Consider the following 16438-nt stretch of genomic DNA (forward strand, 5'->3'; position numbering starts at 1 on the left):
GCCCCCGTATTTTTGTTGTGGAGTCCGGTCCTGGTGCTGCGGGCCTGGTTTGGGAGAAAAGAGACTCTCTGTTGCTGTTTATAGGCTGGAGGTGGGCGGGGAACATGGCCTGCCTGCACGGGCCTGTTCCCCCTCGCCTGCACATCTGGACCCCGGCATGCAGTGGCTGCAGGAAAGGGAGGTGCATTGCTTCGGAGTCTTTGGACATTTCTCTGTATCCTCACCGTTCTGATCTGTTTCCTTAGGCTCTTTATTGAGAAACTACCCAAACATCGAGATTACAAATCGGCTGTCATTCCTGAAAAGAAAGACACGTTAAAGGTGGGTCTTCATTTTCATTGGTGCCCATGAAACAGCTTTGCAGTGGCACACACTGACTTCAGGGTATAGTAGTAGTGGCTGCATCTGAGCATCAAATCCTGCAATAGGAGATGAGGCCATTTCACCAGATCAGTGTGAAACAGCAGGTATGGTACCGTAGGGAGTATTTTAAATTGTTTTTGGAAATATTGTTGCCACTGCCAACTTGACTTTTCTATTTAATTAGCTTGGACTTGTTCTAATTTTCAGTATTTCTGTCTATCTCAGAAATTAAATGAGATTGCGTTTCCCAGAGCAGAACAGCTGAAGGCAGAGCTGTTAAAACGATATACCAAAGAATACACAGAACATAATGAAGAAAAAGTGAGTATGTAATAATAAAAAAAAGGAAATTAATTTGTTTTCTTAGGCTGTGCCCTGTGATACTTTACTATTTTTGGCAAAGACCAGAACTCAGAAAGGTAGAATGCAAGTGTGTAGGCTGAGTGTTCTAACACAGATTTAGCCTGCCTGTCTACCTGTTTGAAATAATAGATTGCTTTTTCCAAGCCATTTTTAAATCAGTCCTGCTAGGAAGAGGCAGTTCAAGCTCGCAGAGGAGCTCCCAGGGCGCCTTCGGGGGTCGGCGTCAGTGCACGTGCTCCCTGCAGGCGACCACGTTGTGCTGCAGCGCTTTGCTGAGCTCTGTTCTGGACTCTGCTGGGAAAACCACCAGGAGGTGAACTGTTAAGAGGCATATACTTCTTCATTTTTTAATCCTCACTGGAGGATTTTTTTTTTCATTGACTGACTTTTTTAGAGAGACTGGAAGGGAGAGAGGGAGGGGATGAGTGAGGAGAGAGAGAGAGAAAGAGCAGGGGGGTGGGGAGGGAGGGAGGGAGAGAGAAAGAGAGAGAGAGAGAGAGAGAGAGAGAGAGAGAGAGAGAGAGAGAGAGAAAGAGAAACATCAATTGGTTGCCTTCCAAATGAGCCCCAACTTGGGCTGGAGATCAAACCTACAACCCATGTATGTGCCCTTGACTGGGAATCGAACCTGCAACCCTTTGGTACATGGGCCAACCTCTAACCACTGCTCAGGGGTTTCACTGGCCAGGACTGTGAGGCATATATTTCTAAGGCACCAAGTGAGTGAAAACCTTAATGGGGGATATTAGTACTTAATATTTCCTGTTCACTAAAAGTGTCGCTCTGTGTTGAACTGACCACCAGAACATTTCAGAGGTTTCATTTTGGATTAAAAATTCAATAGAAACCGCTGAGACTGGTTTGGCTCAGTGGATAGAGCATTGGTCTTCGGACTGAAAGGTCCCAGGTTCGATTCCGGTCAAGGGCATGTACCTTGGTTGCGGGCACATCCCCGGTGGGGGTGGTGCGAGAGGCAGCTGATTGATGATTCTCTCTCATCAATGTTTCTAACTCTCTAGCCCTCTCTCTTCCTCTCTGTAAAAAAAAAAAAAAAAAAAAAAAAAAAAAAATTCAATAGAAACCCCAACATAGCAGGTATGAGTTTGGATTTGGTTCTGTTTTATAGCCTTACTTGCGATATAGAATAAATGCATGGCACAGTTAGAGAATAAAACTGTATATGATACCAGTTATGAAATGCAGACAGTAAGTTGCATCAAGATTTCAATAAAGAAGAAAATACATTAGTTAGAGTCATTGGGAAGGGTACTGAGAGGAATGGGAGAAGAATAGGTATATGGTGGCTAGATAGACAGGAGCGGGTGACTTCCATGGGTGTAGAGGTACTCAGGGAGCATGAATCCTATGTTGGAAAATCAGGCCAGAGCAGAAGTACATTTTGGGAAATCCCCCTGCTGAATAGCCTTGTCCTCCTATTCTTTCTTTTTAGAAGAAGGAAGCAGAGGAATCTGCCCGGAACCGGGCCATCCAGCAGGAGATGGAAAAGGAAAGGCAGAGGGTGGCACAACAGAAGAAGCAACAGCTGGAGCAGGAACAGTTCCATGCCTTTGAGGAGATGATTCGGAACCAAGAACTAGAAAAAGAGCGGCTGAAAATTGTGCAGGAGTTTGGGAAGGTGGACCCTGGCCTCGGCGGCCCTCTGGTGCCTGACTTGGAGAAGCCCTCCCCGGCTGTGTCCCCCGTGGCGCCTGTTGCGCCCACACAGCCTTCAGACTGTAATACAACCGTGAAACCTGCCAAGCCACCGGCGGTGGACAGGTCCTTGAAACCTGGAACATTGCACAACTCAGAAAGTGAGTCCTTTTGCTCCTGCCCTCTCTCATCTTAGCTGCAGCTAAACAGTGTGTCATTCTGGGGCATTCTGCCTAAGATTACCTCCATGATCCCACTCATTAGGCTGTGGTCACAGCGTCCATTTGATCACTATCGCTAGACTGCATCCTGTATTATGAAAGTGGCCTTTCCTTAAGCCATATAATCTACCTGGACCTTGTTCAGTTTTCGGAAGAACTAATAATATCCTTGAAAGTCCCACCCTCAGCTTTTAAAAGGGTTATACAGAGATTTGAAATGTTCAGTGAACTAGAGACTACTATTGGCCCTTTGTAAAGGACACTTGAAATTTATGTTGCTGCTTTTTAGTGTGACAGCTGACTTTAAAGGGGGCCACTAATGAATTCACACCAGCTGGGCTGAAAACCTCCTGATCCTGAAGGAACTTAGTCCAGGTGAATATTGTGTACGAGTGACCCGGTGCACAAAATTCGTGCATATTAAAAGGGGATTAATTAGAGGAAATAGTTCAAAATTGCTATTTGCCCTTTCTCTATAATAGAAGTGTCAGAGATGAAAGAAAATTAGTAAAATGTATATGAAAGCCTTCTCCTGTCAGAGTCTGAGGCTCACCACGGGACTCAGAGTCAAGGCCCTGCCCACCCACATGCACCTCAAAATCGAGTGAGACCCAGACCCGGTGGCTCCCCACATTGGGCTAGATCCAGACCTGGCCAGTCCCACCCTTGTCAAGCCCTGCTGGGCAGGGGCCGTAGCCTCACTTCCCCTGGCCTGGTGCCAGGATGGGGGGGCGTGCCCTGAGGTCCCCCTGCCCAGACTGGAGCGGGGTCATGCCTTGAGGTCCTCCGTCAAGCCCCGCCAGGTGGGGGACATGGCTTGAGATCCCCTGTCAAGCCCCACTGGGTGGGGGCACAGCCTGAGTTCCCTGAATCCAGCACTGGGGGTGCACCTTGAGGTCCCCCGTCAAGCCCTGCTGGGTGGGGGGGCGTGGCCTGAGTGCCCCTGTCAAGCCTCATCTGGTGGGGGCCACAGCCTGAGGATCCCCTGCCTGGCACTGGGGCAGGGGGAGCAGCCTGAGGTCCCCCTCAGGTCTCTGATGATTGCTTTTTAAGGCTCCTTAAGGGAACTTGGCCTTAGCTGTAGTTGCAGCCATCTTTGTGATGGAGTGATGGTCAATTAGCATATTCTTGCTTTATTAGATAGGCTAGTAGGTGATAATTCAGTCTAGCTATAAACACCATTAGCAGTCTTTCCTCCTCTCACTAGTGATGGACTATCTGAGAAAGTAACAATAGCTTCAAATTGATGAGTATACCTTAATTGTTAGAATAGATTGTTTTGGGTAGGAATATGCTTTCAAGTAGTCTTTAAGGAAGTCTGCTGTGCAGAAGATCCGCTTAAAAAGATGATGTGAGTGGGCCAGGGCTGCTAGACTCTGAAGCCTGGCCTTTAGGATTTTCTCCCACATACTCGGCAGACTTATCTCTCACTACCGTTCCCTCACATATGGTCTGTGCTTTGGTCAAGTTGGACTCTCATATTCCCAGAATAGTCCCTGGACTATCTTATCCAAAGAGGTTTGTTAACATTTGCCCTGAATCTAAAATCTCCTTTCTCTATCTCTGCCTTCCCTGATTTCTTAACGTTTTCCCAGATCTTCTTCTCTTCAATGAAACGATTCTAAAAACTCCCAGAGCTCTTATTACCTGTAGAGGTCATTACCTGATAGTACAGTCATCAGTCAGTAACTGGGTTTTAACTTCCTGCCTGCTAAGGGCTTGAGTGTTACTCCTCTCTGTGTTCCCTGTGGGCTGAGCACAGAGTCTGTTTGGTAAGTGATTATCGAATTGAAAGGACTGAGCCAAACCTTCATTCAGAATCCTCAGATACCGGCATCAGACTGCCACGTGACTGCTTGACTCCTGGTCTGACACTGTAACCTCTATAGCGGTCCAGATCCTGCTTTTAAGTGTGCAGAAGCAGAACATCCTCTTTTTTTTTTCTTTCTTTTTTTTTAATGAAAATGTGTCCATGAAAGATACCCCCGGATTTTAGCCTGCTGGCTCTCTCACGGCTTTCTCCCTGTGTTCAGGAACTGGGTCCGTTCTTGGCATTCTGAACCAGGCTTATAAAGCTGCTTTGTTTGCACATGCCTTTTATGAGGACCAGAAGGATTTTTTTGTTTTATCATTTTCACTTGCTTCTAAATTAATAAATTCTGAAGTAAGTAGTTGCCCATATTACTTTCTGTTATCTAGAATATATTCTGGTGTGTTTCTTTGAAAGGCATATCCTTTGATATTTTTATCTAAAATAAAAGAGATATTTAAGATAAAAGTAAAAATTTAACTGAATGAGGAGGTTATTTTTTAATTCTTTGTATTAATTCCTGAATAGCTCAGAAATTTTATATATATATGTTTTTTATTGATTTCAGAGAAGAAGGGAGAGGGAGAAAGAGATAAAAATATAAATGATGAGAAAGAATCACCGATTGGCTGCCTCCTGCATGCCCCTCACTAGGGATCAAACCCGAAACTCGACCAGAATCGAACCCGGAACAACTGGCCAGGGCAGAAGAAACTTATTTTAAGTAGTAGTGTACCCTTGTCTTGAATAATTGAAGTCTTTTTCTTTTTCTTTTTAAAAAATATCTTTATTGATTTTTAGAGAGAGAGGAAGGGAGATAGATAGAGAGATAGAAACATTGATGAGAGAGGAACATCATTCATCAGCTGCCTCCTGCACGCCCCCGACTGAGGATGGAACCTGCAACCTGGGCATGTGCCCTGACTGGGAATTGAACCGTGACCTCTTGGAATTGAACCGTGACCTCTTGGTTCCTGGGTTGACGCTCAACTGTTGAGCCACACCAGCTGGGCTGAAGCCTCTTTTCTTCTCTTGAAATCTTGTACTCCCATTGGCTATGGTCAGGGGTTGGAAGTGAGACTTTATAACCCTCTTCCTTCTGCCATTTAGGATGAAATTCCCTCTCACTGTCTGAAGTTGGGGGCAAAGAGCAATGATAGGACATTGCTCTCCCAGGGTTGACAGCACTGTGTGCTTGGGAAGTCTCTGCCCGCGGTCTCAGATATTTCCCTTTTCTCCGTTACAGCTCCTACAATTGATGGGCTGCGCCACATGGTGGTGCCCGGGAGGCTCTGCCCACAGTTTCTCCAGCTAGCCAGCGCCAACACTGCGCGGGGCGTGGAGACATGCGGCATTCTCTGTGGAAAACTGGTAAAAACAAATGCTTTTCTGAGCTGAGACTTGTTTCTTCCCCCCGTGGCCTCTCTCAGCTCTGACAGAAGATAAGCGTGGTCAGTTACTCTTTGTACCAGTCCCTCTGTCCAAGGAACCACGGACAGCAGCGTAATGCAATGTCCCTTTGAATTTGGTGACCGTATCTGATTGATTTTCAGAGTCCCTTGAATTTAACTGATTATTTTAATGCCAATAATAAGAAATACCTACTTCTACACTTGGTAGGAAGATCCAGTCATTATCTATATACCTTTTTTCAAGCACCTGCTTTATGGTAGGACCTGGGGGTATGAAATATGTTAAGACACACGTAACATGTGTCCACAGATAGAACCCAAGCACTTTGGCAAGGTGGGAGATGCACACCAAAAGATAAGTAGCATGCTGAATAGTATGTACAATACAAGCACTAAGAACGTGGAAGAAAGAAAGACCATTGAATGGAGGCTCTTACAGACCCATTACTCACTGCTGAATGAATAAATACGAGTAAATGTATGAAGCGGAATAGACTCGGACTGAGCCTTAAAGGATGAGAGGTACTTAGAGAAGCAGTAACGGGGAAACTACTTAAGACATGAGCAAAGGAAGAGAAATGGCACTGTATGCGGAGCTTCCTGAGAACCAGCAGCAGACCCATTTCACTTCAGAGGAAATTCCCACGGGGCTGTGGCCATCTGTGACCAGCAGAGTGCCCCCAAGGGAATGCACATGAGCAGTCAAGGTTGTGAACCACAGGCGGGGACTCAGGGAGCAAGGTGCAGACTGGGGTGGGATGGCCTTCACTTACACAGATGTTGAGCTTTTCACTGCTGGGACAGAGTGGGGTTGCCTAAGTGCCCGGGAATCATGATGGGCTGTTTCTTCATCGACAGATGAGGAATGAATTTACCATCACCCACGTTCTCATCCCCAAGCAAAGTGCCGGGTCCGATTATTGCAACACGGAGAACGAAGAAGAGCTTTTCCTCATACAGGACCAGCTGGGCCTCATCACGCTGGGCTGGATCCACGTAAGCGATGCCGGGCTCTCGGGCCAGTCTCTTCTCTCACGATGTCAGCACACGGCCAGTTTTTTTCTTAGAGCAAAGGGAATCGCATTCAGAGTATTTAGATGATTATGTCTCCCGAGATGCGCACTTAACTTACCTAGCAAACTTTACTGCTTATGCTCCAGTATTGATTTCTGGGAACTACTCAGGGCTTTACAATTTTTTAATTAATTATTTTAAAAAAAATAAAAATGGACTTGTTTTCCCGATGTCCCAGATTCCTTGTGAGTGTGAATGGTGATGGAATGCTGGCCTAGAATATAAGGACATGAACTATGCCTACTTCAAACATAGTCTGTATGTTCCTAAAAGTATATAGCTCAAAATATTTTAAATGAGCCAAGGAAGTTAATTCAGATGTTTGCATTTATTTTTTCTTAAAGCAACATATACCTTTTGTAAACCAGAAGGGCCACCAATATAGGTGATTTTCAAGTATCTGCATATCTTACGTAATCTTTTGGTAATTTTCAGGTAAAAATATAATTCTAAAGATTATTTCTTAATTTTTCTTTCTTTTCATTTTCAATTCCTCACTCTCACAGACCAGGCTGATTTTCATGTTGTGTGCCAGGGTTACATACAAACACGTCAGCTCCCTTCAGGATTTGGAAAGATGACTCATACTTGTATGTTAGGATTTGGGAAATACCCAGGCAGCAGTCCCTGTGCCTCTGTCCTTTATTCAGTTTCAGTACATAAATAGATGTCTTCCATTTTGTATCCCCATTGGACAGAAATCTTGTTCCTTCTCTGCCAGGGGTTACAGATTTAAGTAAGATATGATTCTGGTTTCATGAAGGAAATTAGACACAGAGACAAGTTATAACTCCTCACAGGAGGCAAAATGGGCCAAGTGCCTTGAGGAGCGAAGAGAGCCCTGTGGGATTCAGAGGGGGGAGGATCACTTGGTATGATTTATTAGAATTTTTACAAGATGGGCCAAGGGAGAGTTCTGTGTGACAGGGAAGGCACTGGGACAGGCAGACGTGCCCGGAGCATTGAGGTCAGTTTGCTGAGTTTATGGTTCATGCCAGGAAATGGTAGCAGATAAGCTTTAAAGTGATACATTGGGTAGACAAGCAGAATAGTTCTCCTTTTTAGTAAGTTCTGGTAGAGACTCTTAAAGGCACACCCCCCCCCCCCCGTATTTGTTATTCTTTCTTCTTTTATTAACATAGTTGACATTATATTCATTTCAGGTGTACAGTATAAATTTACATTTTGAGTAGAGCAAACAATGCTTTAGAAAAAATTTTTAAAAAGGCAGTTTTAAGATAAGTTGAGGCAGAGAGATTATTTAAGAGGTTCATGTGGTTATATATTCTAATTCTGAGAGCTAGGATGATGGCATTGTGCTTAGGTAGGAAGAGATGCATGTAGGACTCCAGAGGATGTGGGGAATGAGTAAGAGGAGGATGATGAGTAAAAGTCAGTGATGACTTAGAGATCTGGGGCATGACTCGTGGGAGTGGCAGTGATCATCTCATAAGCAGAAACAGGGGCTCCAGGGGGAGGACTTATTTTGCAAGTGGGATGAATGGTGTTCAGTCTGAGCATGTTGAATGGAAGGTACTAGTGAGACATTAAATCTGTGGAGATAGTTGTCAGGCTGTTGGAAGTGTGGCTGGAGCTTGGGAGCAAGGCCAAGGCTGAAAGATCTGGAAACCTCTGCATAGAGCTGATCTTGGAAGTCTTGGAACTGGAGGAGAGTGGGGAGCAAGAAGAGATTCGCTGGAAGCCTTGGGGACAGGCTCCCTGGGGGGACATAGGAAGCAGGCAGGAATGAAGCAAAGAGATGTAAGAGAAAGATGAGCGTAGTGCTAAGGCACAGAAACCAAAGGAGGAGACACGTTTTAAGAAGAAACTTCAGGCCCAGCCTGTGTGGCTCAGTGGTTGAGCACTGACCTATGAACAAGGAGGTCACAGTTAGATTCCTGGTCAGGGCACATGCCCGGGGTTTTGGGCTGGATCCCCAATGTGGGGCATGCAGAAGGCAACCAATCAATGATTCTCATTGATGTTTCTCCCTCTCCCTTCCTGTCTGAAATCAATAAAAACATATATATATATATAAACAACAACACAGAAAAGAAATTTCAGGATGTTAACTATGTCACATGCTGCAGAGAGCTCCAGAATGATGAACACCTGGATGAGCCTGTTGGATTTGGGGAAGTCACTGGTGACCCCAATTTAGTGGGTTTTAGGCAGCAGTGGGAGTAGATTATAAAGCTGAAGGAGTAATGGGGATGGAGGTTATGCTGATAGTGAAATGCACACTGCATTTTTGAAGAGCCTAGTGCTAAAGAGAAGGAAAGAGAGGGGATTCCTGGTGGCTTCAGGAGTAGCCAGGTCGAGAGAAGATTTGCTTGATTTATAGTTTAGTATGAAGGACCTGAATATGAGCTTTGGTTTGATTATGGCGTGTTTTTTTTTTAAACCTTTACATTTGAGATATATATATATATATATATATATATATATATATATATATATATATATATATATGAAAGCACATAAACTAAATTATGAACCAGTTAGCAAACATCTATGTATACTAACTACAAGAAATAGAACATTGTTCAAGAAATAGTCATGCTTAACCGGGCTGGCGTAGCTCAGCAGTTAAGCATCGACCCATGAGCCAGAAGGTCAGGACACATGCCTGGGTTGTGGGCTAGATCCTCAGAAGGAGGCATGCCAGAGGCACCAATTGATGAATTGATTATTCTCATCATTAATGTTTCTTGCTCTCCCTTCCTCTTTCTGAAATCAATATATTTTTTTTTTTTTTTTTTTTTTAAGAAATAGAACATTGCTAGAAGCATGCTCCCACCCCCCACATCCTGTCTTCTGCCCAGTTATACTTCCTCGCTCTCCTGACTTCTGAAATCTTTGTCTTTCTTTATAGTTTTACCACCTAAATGTATTCATAATGAGATATTTAGTTTTGTCTGGTTTTGAACTTTATATAAATAGAACTATATAATATGTATTCTTTTGTGTCTGGCTTCTTTTGCTCAACATTTTTAAGGTTTGTTTCCATTTTTGTTTGTATTTGTCTGAATGTGTTTTTAACACCAGTGAGCCAGCGGAGGAGATTTAGAGGGCAGGAAAGACAGGTACGATGGAGGTAGGAAGTGTCAAATCAAAACTAAACAAAGGACATTCATCTTCATATGGGGGAGAAAACACTCATTCCTCTGAGACAGATTTGAAGGCAGAGAGAAAGAAACAGATTTTAAAAAAATCCTCAGTCAAAGATACATTTTTTAAGAAATTGATTTTTAGAGAGAGGAGCAACATTGATGTGAGAAAGAAACATCTATCAGTTGCCTCCAATACATGCCCCGACCAGGGATTGAACCTGCAACCTAAGTATGTGCCCTGATTAGGAATCAGTCTTGCAACCTTTTGGCATATGGGGCAATGCTCCAACCAACTGAGCCGCCTGGGCAGGGCAGAGACATTTCTGAGGTTATATTTGGAGAGGTTGAGGGAAGTCAGTTTGGTGATCTTGATTTCAGCAAGGTGGAGTCTAGAGTCACCATCCAGTGGGAAAGAGATGGGGGTTTAAGAAGTGGAGGAGATGGGAGAAAATTGGTTTGGACTTCAGAAAGAACTTAACTGCAAATGAATAAAAGGATTTCTAATATCAGTAAGGGCCCAAGTAGGAACAAATTTAGATCCTAAATTGATAGCATTTTCCCCTGATATTTCTGTCCATCCTATCTTAACTTGGGATTAAAAATAAACAAAAGCAGACCATTGATATGCTCAGACCTTACAGTTGACAAGAGGAAAATGCCGAAGATCCATCCTGCAACTCAGCTATGTATGTGCCCTTGATCAGGAGTGGAATGCTCTAACCACTGAGCACACCAGCCAGGGCAAGGCAAGGTTTTTTATTTAGTTGAACAATTATTTATTGAGCCCCTGATATGTGTCTCTATATTGTCTGTCCAGTTGACCCAGCTTTAGATTGGAGGTCTGGTTGGCCTGCGTAGGCCTCATCTATTCCCAGTTAGATTTCCTGGCTCTGAGAAGATTCGACTTTGGGTGGTGGGCATGTGATGCAATGTACAGATCTTGTAACATATAAACCCACACCTGAAACGTATGTGTTCATATTGACCAATGATACCCAATAAATTTAATTTAAAAAAAAAAAAAAAGAGTTTCTGGCTCTGACTATGGGGTAAAATGTGTTGGTACAGGCAATTTGTCCTTAGCAGTCTATAGGATCATATTGTCAGGTACAAACTGTTTTTCCCTGTAGTCACCAAAATCCATACCCGCCCAGTGAAGATCTGTGTATGGCTTTATGTCACAGTTAACACGTTCCTGTCCTGCAGATCTCTTCCATAGTGTTCTGTGGAGTGGTGCTTCCCAGACAAGGTGGTACAGAAGAATCATTTAATGAGCTATTTATTATTTATTTTTGATCCTCTCCCGAGAATATTTTTTCCATTGATTTTTTTTTTTGAGACAGTGGGAGGGCGAAGGAGGGGAGGAAAGAGAGAAAAATACCGATATGAGACACATCAATTGGTTGCCTCCTGCTTGCACCCAACTAGTGCTACAGATTGTACCAGCAACTGAAGGTACATGCCCTTGGCCAGCAATCCTTTGGTCCATAGGCTAGCACTCGATAACCACTGAGCAAACCAGCCAGGGCTAATGAGCTTTTGGAAAAAAGAGAAGTTTTTCTCAGGATGGATGTTTTTAGGGGTGGAGCACAGGGGCCTGTGCTTTCGACAAGCTCTTCAGGAGCTTCATTTTTTGCATGGCAGGCTTGAAAACACTGGTCAAATATACATAGATTTTCTGTGCTTTTCTGTTAGTGAAGGTCGGTGGACTTTTTGAGTCATATGGGGCTTTTTCTATTCTTGTTCTCTAAAATCACACCCCCTCAAAGGTGAACATGTATCATTATATGGCTGTTCATTTGTATACAAAAAAAAATGCTTAATTAAACAATTCAATAACTGAGAACAAATGAGATAAACGGAGTGTACATTTTAATGGTGTTCTAACCTCACATTTCAATATCATGGTCCTTTTCCTAAACAAGACAGGTTCCTTTGTGCGACTTCACTGCCCACTGAAACCCCAGGCACCCCTGCCTCTTATATCCTTGGATGATATGCTTTAATCGCTGGACAGCCTTTGCCCCTTTTGCCTTAGAGCCCCAGGCTCATGTTTGACCTTTTAGCACCTCTGTCAGGAGGAAGAATCGTTCACCTAACTGTGGTTAAGTCCTTGATGTCTACCATGTTGAAGTATCGTTGGGCAGCTGTTCCATCTATTCCAGAACGGATGCCTCTCTGTGCAGAGAGAGCCTGTGAGGAGTTAAATAAGTCGTGATGGTCAGTTAGGAATTATGAGTCTCTTCACGTACTCATGTTAGACAACAGTTGTTTACACTGCTGGAGAAGAAGTTCATTACTTATCATGAACTTCAGGTGTACCCCTCATGGCTGCAGTGGCTTTGAACTTGAGGAGACTGTGGCCAGCTAGCTGCTGAGAACCTTCCTGCATGGGCCAGGGTTAGCTGTGTATTCTAACTGCATGTGTCTCTGACTTTTTTCTCTTCTCAGACTCATCCCACACAGACTGCCTTCCTCTCCAGTGTTGACCTACACACACACTGCTCCTATCAGCTGATGCTGCCGGAGTCAATAGCCATTGTTTGCTCCCCTAAATTCCAGGAGTAAGTACTAGGATATGGTTCGGGGGGGCATTATAAGGAGGCAGTGGGGTAAAGCCTCAGAGGAAAGGGTCTGTATCACTAAGACCTTGTTCTCTATAAAATATATAGATTGTGGTATTAATTGGCTGCTCTAAGAGACTTCCTTTAAGTCTCATATCCTGATAAACCTGGTATGTTTGTTTGAAAAACTATCCAAGCAACAGTTTAGGTGCTTTACTTTTCTTTCTTCTTCTTTTTAAAAAAATATACTTTTATTGATTTCAGAGAAGAAGGGAGAGAGAGAGAGAGAGAGAGAGAGAGAGAGAGAGAGAGAGAGAGAGAGAGAGAGAAACATCAATGATGAGAGAGAATCATTGATCAGCTGCCTCCTGCATGCCCCCTACTGAGGATTGAGTCCACAACCCAGGCATGTGTCCTTGACCGAAATCGAACCTGGGACCCTATAGTCCACAGGCTGACGCTTTAGCTGGTTTGACACTGAGCCAAACCAGCTAGGGCTAGGTGCTTTTCTAAGAAAAGGACATATGAAATTTGAAGTGTTTGACTTGAAGCAATAGGAATTTTAAGAGATTTTATGTCAGATTAGAGAATTTTAAAATCAAACATTATCTCAATGTTAACTTCTTTTTCATTCTAAATCCTGTTATTTACTGTGAATTCCCCTAGCAAACTAGTGTAGTGATGACTCATTCTCTAACTCTGATTCATTCACCAGAGAAGAGACTTACCCGCCAGTATACTTCTAAGGTGGTCTCAGAATGAGTTCTGCCCTGCTGTGTGTGTGTGTGTGTGTGTGTGTGTGTGTGTGTGTGTGTTAAGGATTGGGGGGCCACATTTGCTTGATTCTGGGCCTGCTTTTTCTTTTTCCAGAACTGGATTCTTTAAACTAACTGACCATGGACTAGAGGAGATTTCTTCCTGTCGCCAGAAAGGATTTCATCCACACAGCAAGGATCCACCACTCTTCTGTGTATGTATCTATGTAGGAGGATTCAGGGCTGATGAGGTGCATTGCCTTTCTGACCCACATAGAAGATTAATCTTATCACCTCTCTTCCCAAATCGTCCTATTACATGGGAGGCAGTGTGGGATGGAAACAGATTGGAGTCTTAGCTCTACTACTTAAGAACCATATATCTTTGACCTTCTTGTGCCTCAGCTTTCTACCTGTAAATGGGGGTGATAATAATAATTCCCACTTTGTAGAGTTATTGAGAGGGTTAAATGAGATAATATACAGAAAATACCTAGTGCAGTAAGCTGGCTTATTAACTGTTAGTTTTTTTTTTTCTTCATCAACATCAGTTGCTAAGCCTATCTATATATATAAAAGCCTAAGCAACTGTCTGACTGTTTGACTGTCTGACTGGTAGTTATGATGCACAATGACCACCAAGGGGCAGACACTCTGACCGGTAGCTATGACGCATACTGATCACCAGGGGGCAGGCGCTCAATGCACCCGGAACCTGAGAGGAGGGAGCCCGATTCTGGGGTGTGTCACTCGAGAACTGCCCTCTCGCAATCTGGGACCCCTCAGGGGATGTCAGAGAGCTGGTTTCGGCCAGATCCCCACAGGTCAGGCCGAGGAATCTCACCTGTGCACGAATCCGCGCACTGTGCCTCTAGTACTTCAATAATAGATTTGAAATCATAGGGGAAAAGCCACTTACAATAAGTAAAGTATGCTTGATTGTGGAATTTTACTTAGATAATAGGACTTTATGACCTTCTTAGGAACTTTTTCCCCTAAGTTGAATTCTGTGAATTAAAAGTTTCAGTTGCTGATAAGCTCAATTTGTTGCAGTATGCCCCTCTAATCTAATGTGATAGTGTCACTCCACTCCATGTTGGCCATGGAGTATTATTTCTTAGGGTTCACTAAAAAGTGACCAATATGGAAAAGAGACTCAGAACATTGTCATGTAAAGGGAACTGGGGTGTTTAGAAGAGAAACTCCGGGGAGAATCTGAGAATTGGCTTTCCCGTTAGAAGAACTGTTGAATAAAAAGATATTGGGTGCATTTCTTATGACTCAGAACTAAAACTTAGATCTCTTGGAATGACAGTTTCCAGCTGAGAATGAGAACAACTTTCTGACAGATCTGTTAAAAAAAAAAAAAAAAATAGCTTAGTCTGTGGAATTGTGCACCTGAAACCTATATGATTTTGTTAACCAGTATCATCCCAATAAATTCAATAAAAAGGAAAAAATATTAGGTTAAAAAACCCTTAAAGAAAAGTATAGGTTAGAAAAACAGGTTAGTCCACCTTGGAAAGTAATAAATGTCTAGGGGCCAGGATGTTAAAGCAGAGACTGTGCAGTCCCCCAAATGTCAGGTTTTCAGTTAAAAAGATTCCTTTTGCACGTGCTTTGTTATCTGGTTGACATAGTGACCCAAAAAAATGGCAATGAAGTCAGCAATTCTTTTAGGTTCACATATGCCTTTTGAATGACTCTAGAGTATAGATACGCTTGAAAAATAAACGAGGATAGATAGGCCCACATTGGAAGTAACGATTTCTAGACCCTTTACCGTAACTGCCAGTTAAGTAGCAACCTGGCTTCCAGACTGGGAACTGCTATCCAGAATGAGCATTTTAAAGTAAGAAATGTTAAAAAATGACTTCAGAATGTTCTAGGACTTCCCTTTCTTTCTTTTTCTCTGTTTCAGAGCTGCAGCCATGTGACTGTTGTGGACAGGACAGTGACCATCACAGACCTGCGATGAGATTCAGTCCCAACACCTGTCAAGAACTCTAAAACCACATCAGTGTACTGTAGCCCCTTAATTTAAACTTTCCATAAAGCTCCAGAAGCTTTTTTAGGCAGAACAGAAAGTGAGTATCACCTGGGAGAGAACTCTTTCAATTTATGGTTTGAAAAGAAATATTTGGATATATATTTTTAGGCAAGTCTGGAAAATAGCACGATCATGCTAAAGCAACTTTTCAGTCTGCCTGTGACCAAAAATGTACTCAAAAGAAGGGTATAAAGAACGTTAATATACTCTTTGTTCTTGTTAACATTTTTTTTTTCTTTCAGCTCTCCTAATTTCTCTGCCAACTTGTTTATTTTTTACCTTTGGACTAATTAAGGGCATCTTTGCAGAAATTTGGAAGCCATTCAGAAAATCTCTGGGTTTTCCCGTGGTTTGTGGCAATGTTAATAAAGTTTCTTATGAGAGCCAGGGACAGCTCACTATGTCTGACCAGATGGTGAGCTTGACAACCCTGAAGGATGACTTTGTTGGGAATTACTAATATGTTATTTAACAAATATTTCAGGATATTTTTTCCTCTACAATAAAAAGCAATTAACTTATTTGTTCATGTGTGCACTAGAGCAATCTGTTTGATCAAGCTTCGTTCTGAACAGGCTGACTAAAAGGTCTAGTTTTGGGGAATATGAAATTTGAGATGTACTGCCATGCAGGTGTGTCCCAGTTCACCTTTAATTGTTCTGTGTTTTTTGTACACCTATTGCCATCATCCAGGACTGTGGAGTCATCTGTGCATTTTGGTGCTGTCTCAACTTCCCCGCTATGTCCTAAAAGCTTTCAGGTGAAGATAATAGAGCCTTTATTTGGAGTTCCAGGTTACACTCCAAAAAATGGTTGCATTCCCATGCCTCCCCCCCCCCCCCAATTTTTTGTGTTGATTATTCTTTTCTGAGTTGGGCAACATTTAGGAAGGTGTTTGAAGCTGCAGTTGATCCTGTGCTTTTCTTTCTATGGGCTTGTGTTCTTAGGTGGCCTGGAAATAATGGCATTGTTTTTTTTACTCTTCTGCACAGGTGGGGGCAGAAGAGTAAAAAGTTTGGATAGGAGAGGAGTGATTTCTTTTTATATCAAAATTCTGTGG

At 43.1% G+C, this 16438-nt stretch overlaps 1 protein-coding gene across 8 annotated transcripts in view; it reads left to right on the plus strand.

Annotated features, from left to right (window-relative positions):
* Positions 1–15899, plus strand: part of STAMBP (STAM binding protein) — a 28103-nt gene extending 12204 nt beyond the window's left edge. For all 8 annotated transcript variants that reach the window (XM_084901298.1, XM_084901299.1, XM_084901295.1 and 5 more), the window contains 8 exons: positions 246–321; positions 589–684; positions 2177–2540; positions 5657–5781; positions 6681–6818; positions 12461–12573; positions 13444–13543; positions 15250–15899. In XM_084901298.1, the coding sequence (XP_084757424.1) occupies positions 246–321; positions 589–684; positions 2177–2540; positions 5657–5781; positions 6681–6818; positions 12461–12573; positions 13444–13543; positions 15250–15306 (1069 nt within the window). In that variant the 3' untranslated portion in view covers positions 15307–15899. The remainder of the gene's footprint in view (positions 1–245; positions 322–588; positions 685–2176; positions 2541–5656; positions 5782–6680; positions 6819–12460; positions 12574–13443; positions 13544–15249) is intronic.
* Positions 15900–16438: the final 539 nt, after the last annotated feature.

This window comes from Pipistrellus hanaki, assembly GCF_964339955.1.
Source record: "Pipistrellus hanaki genome assembly, chromosome: 12".
NCBI lineage: Eukaryota > Metazoa > Chordata > Mammalia > Chiroptera > Vespertilionidae > Pipistrellus > Pipistrellus hanaki.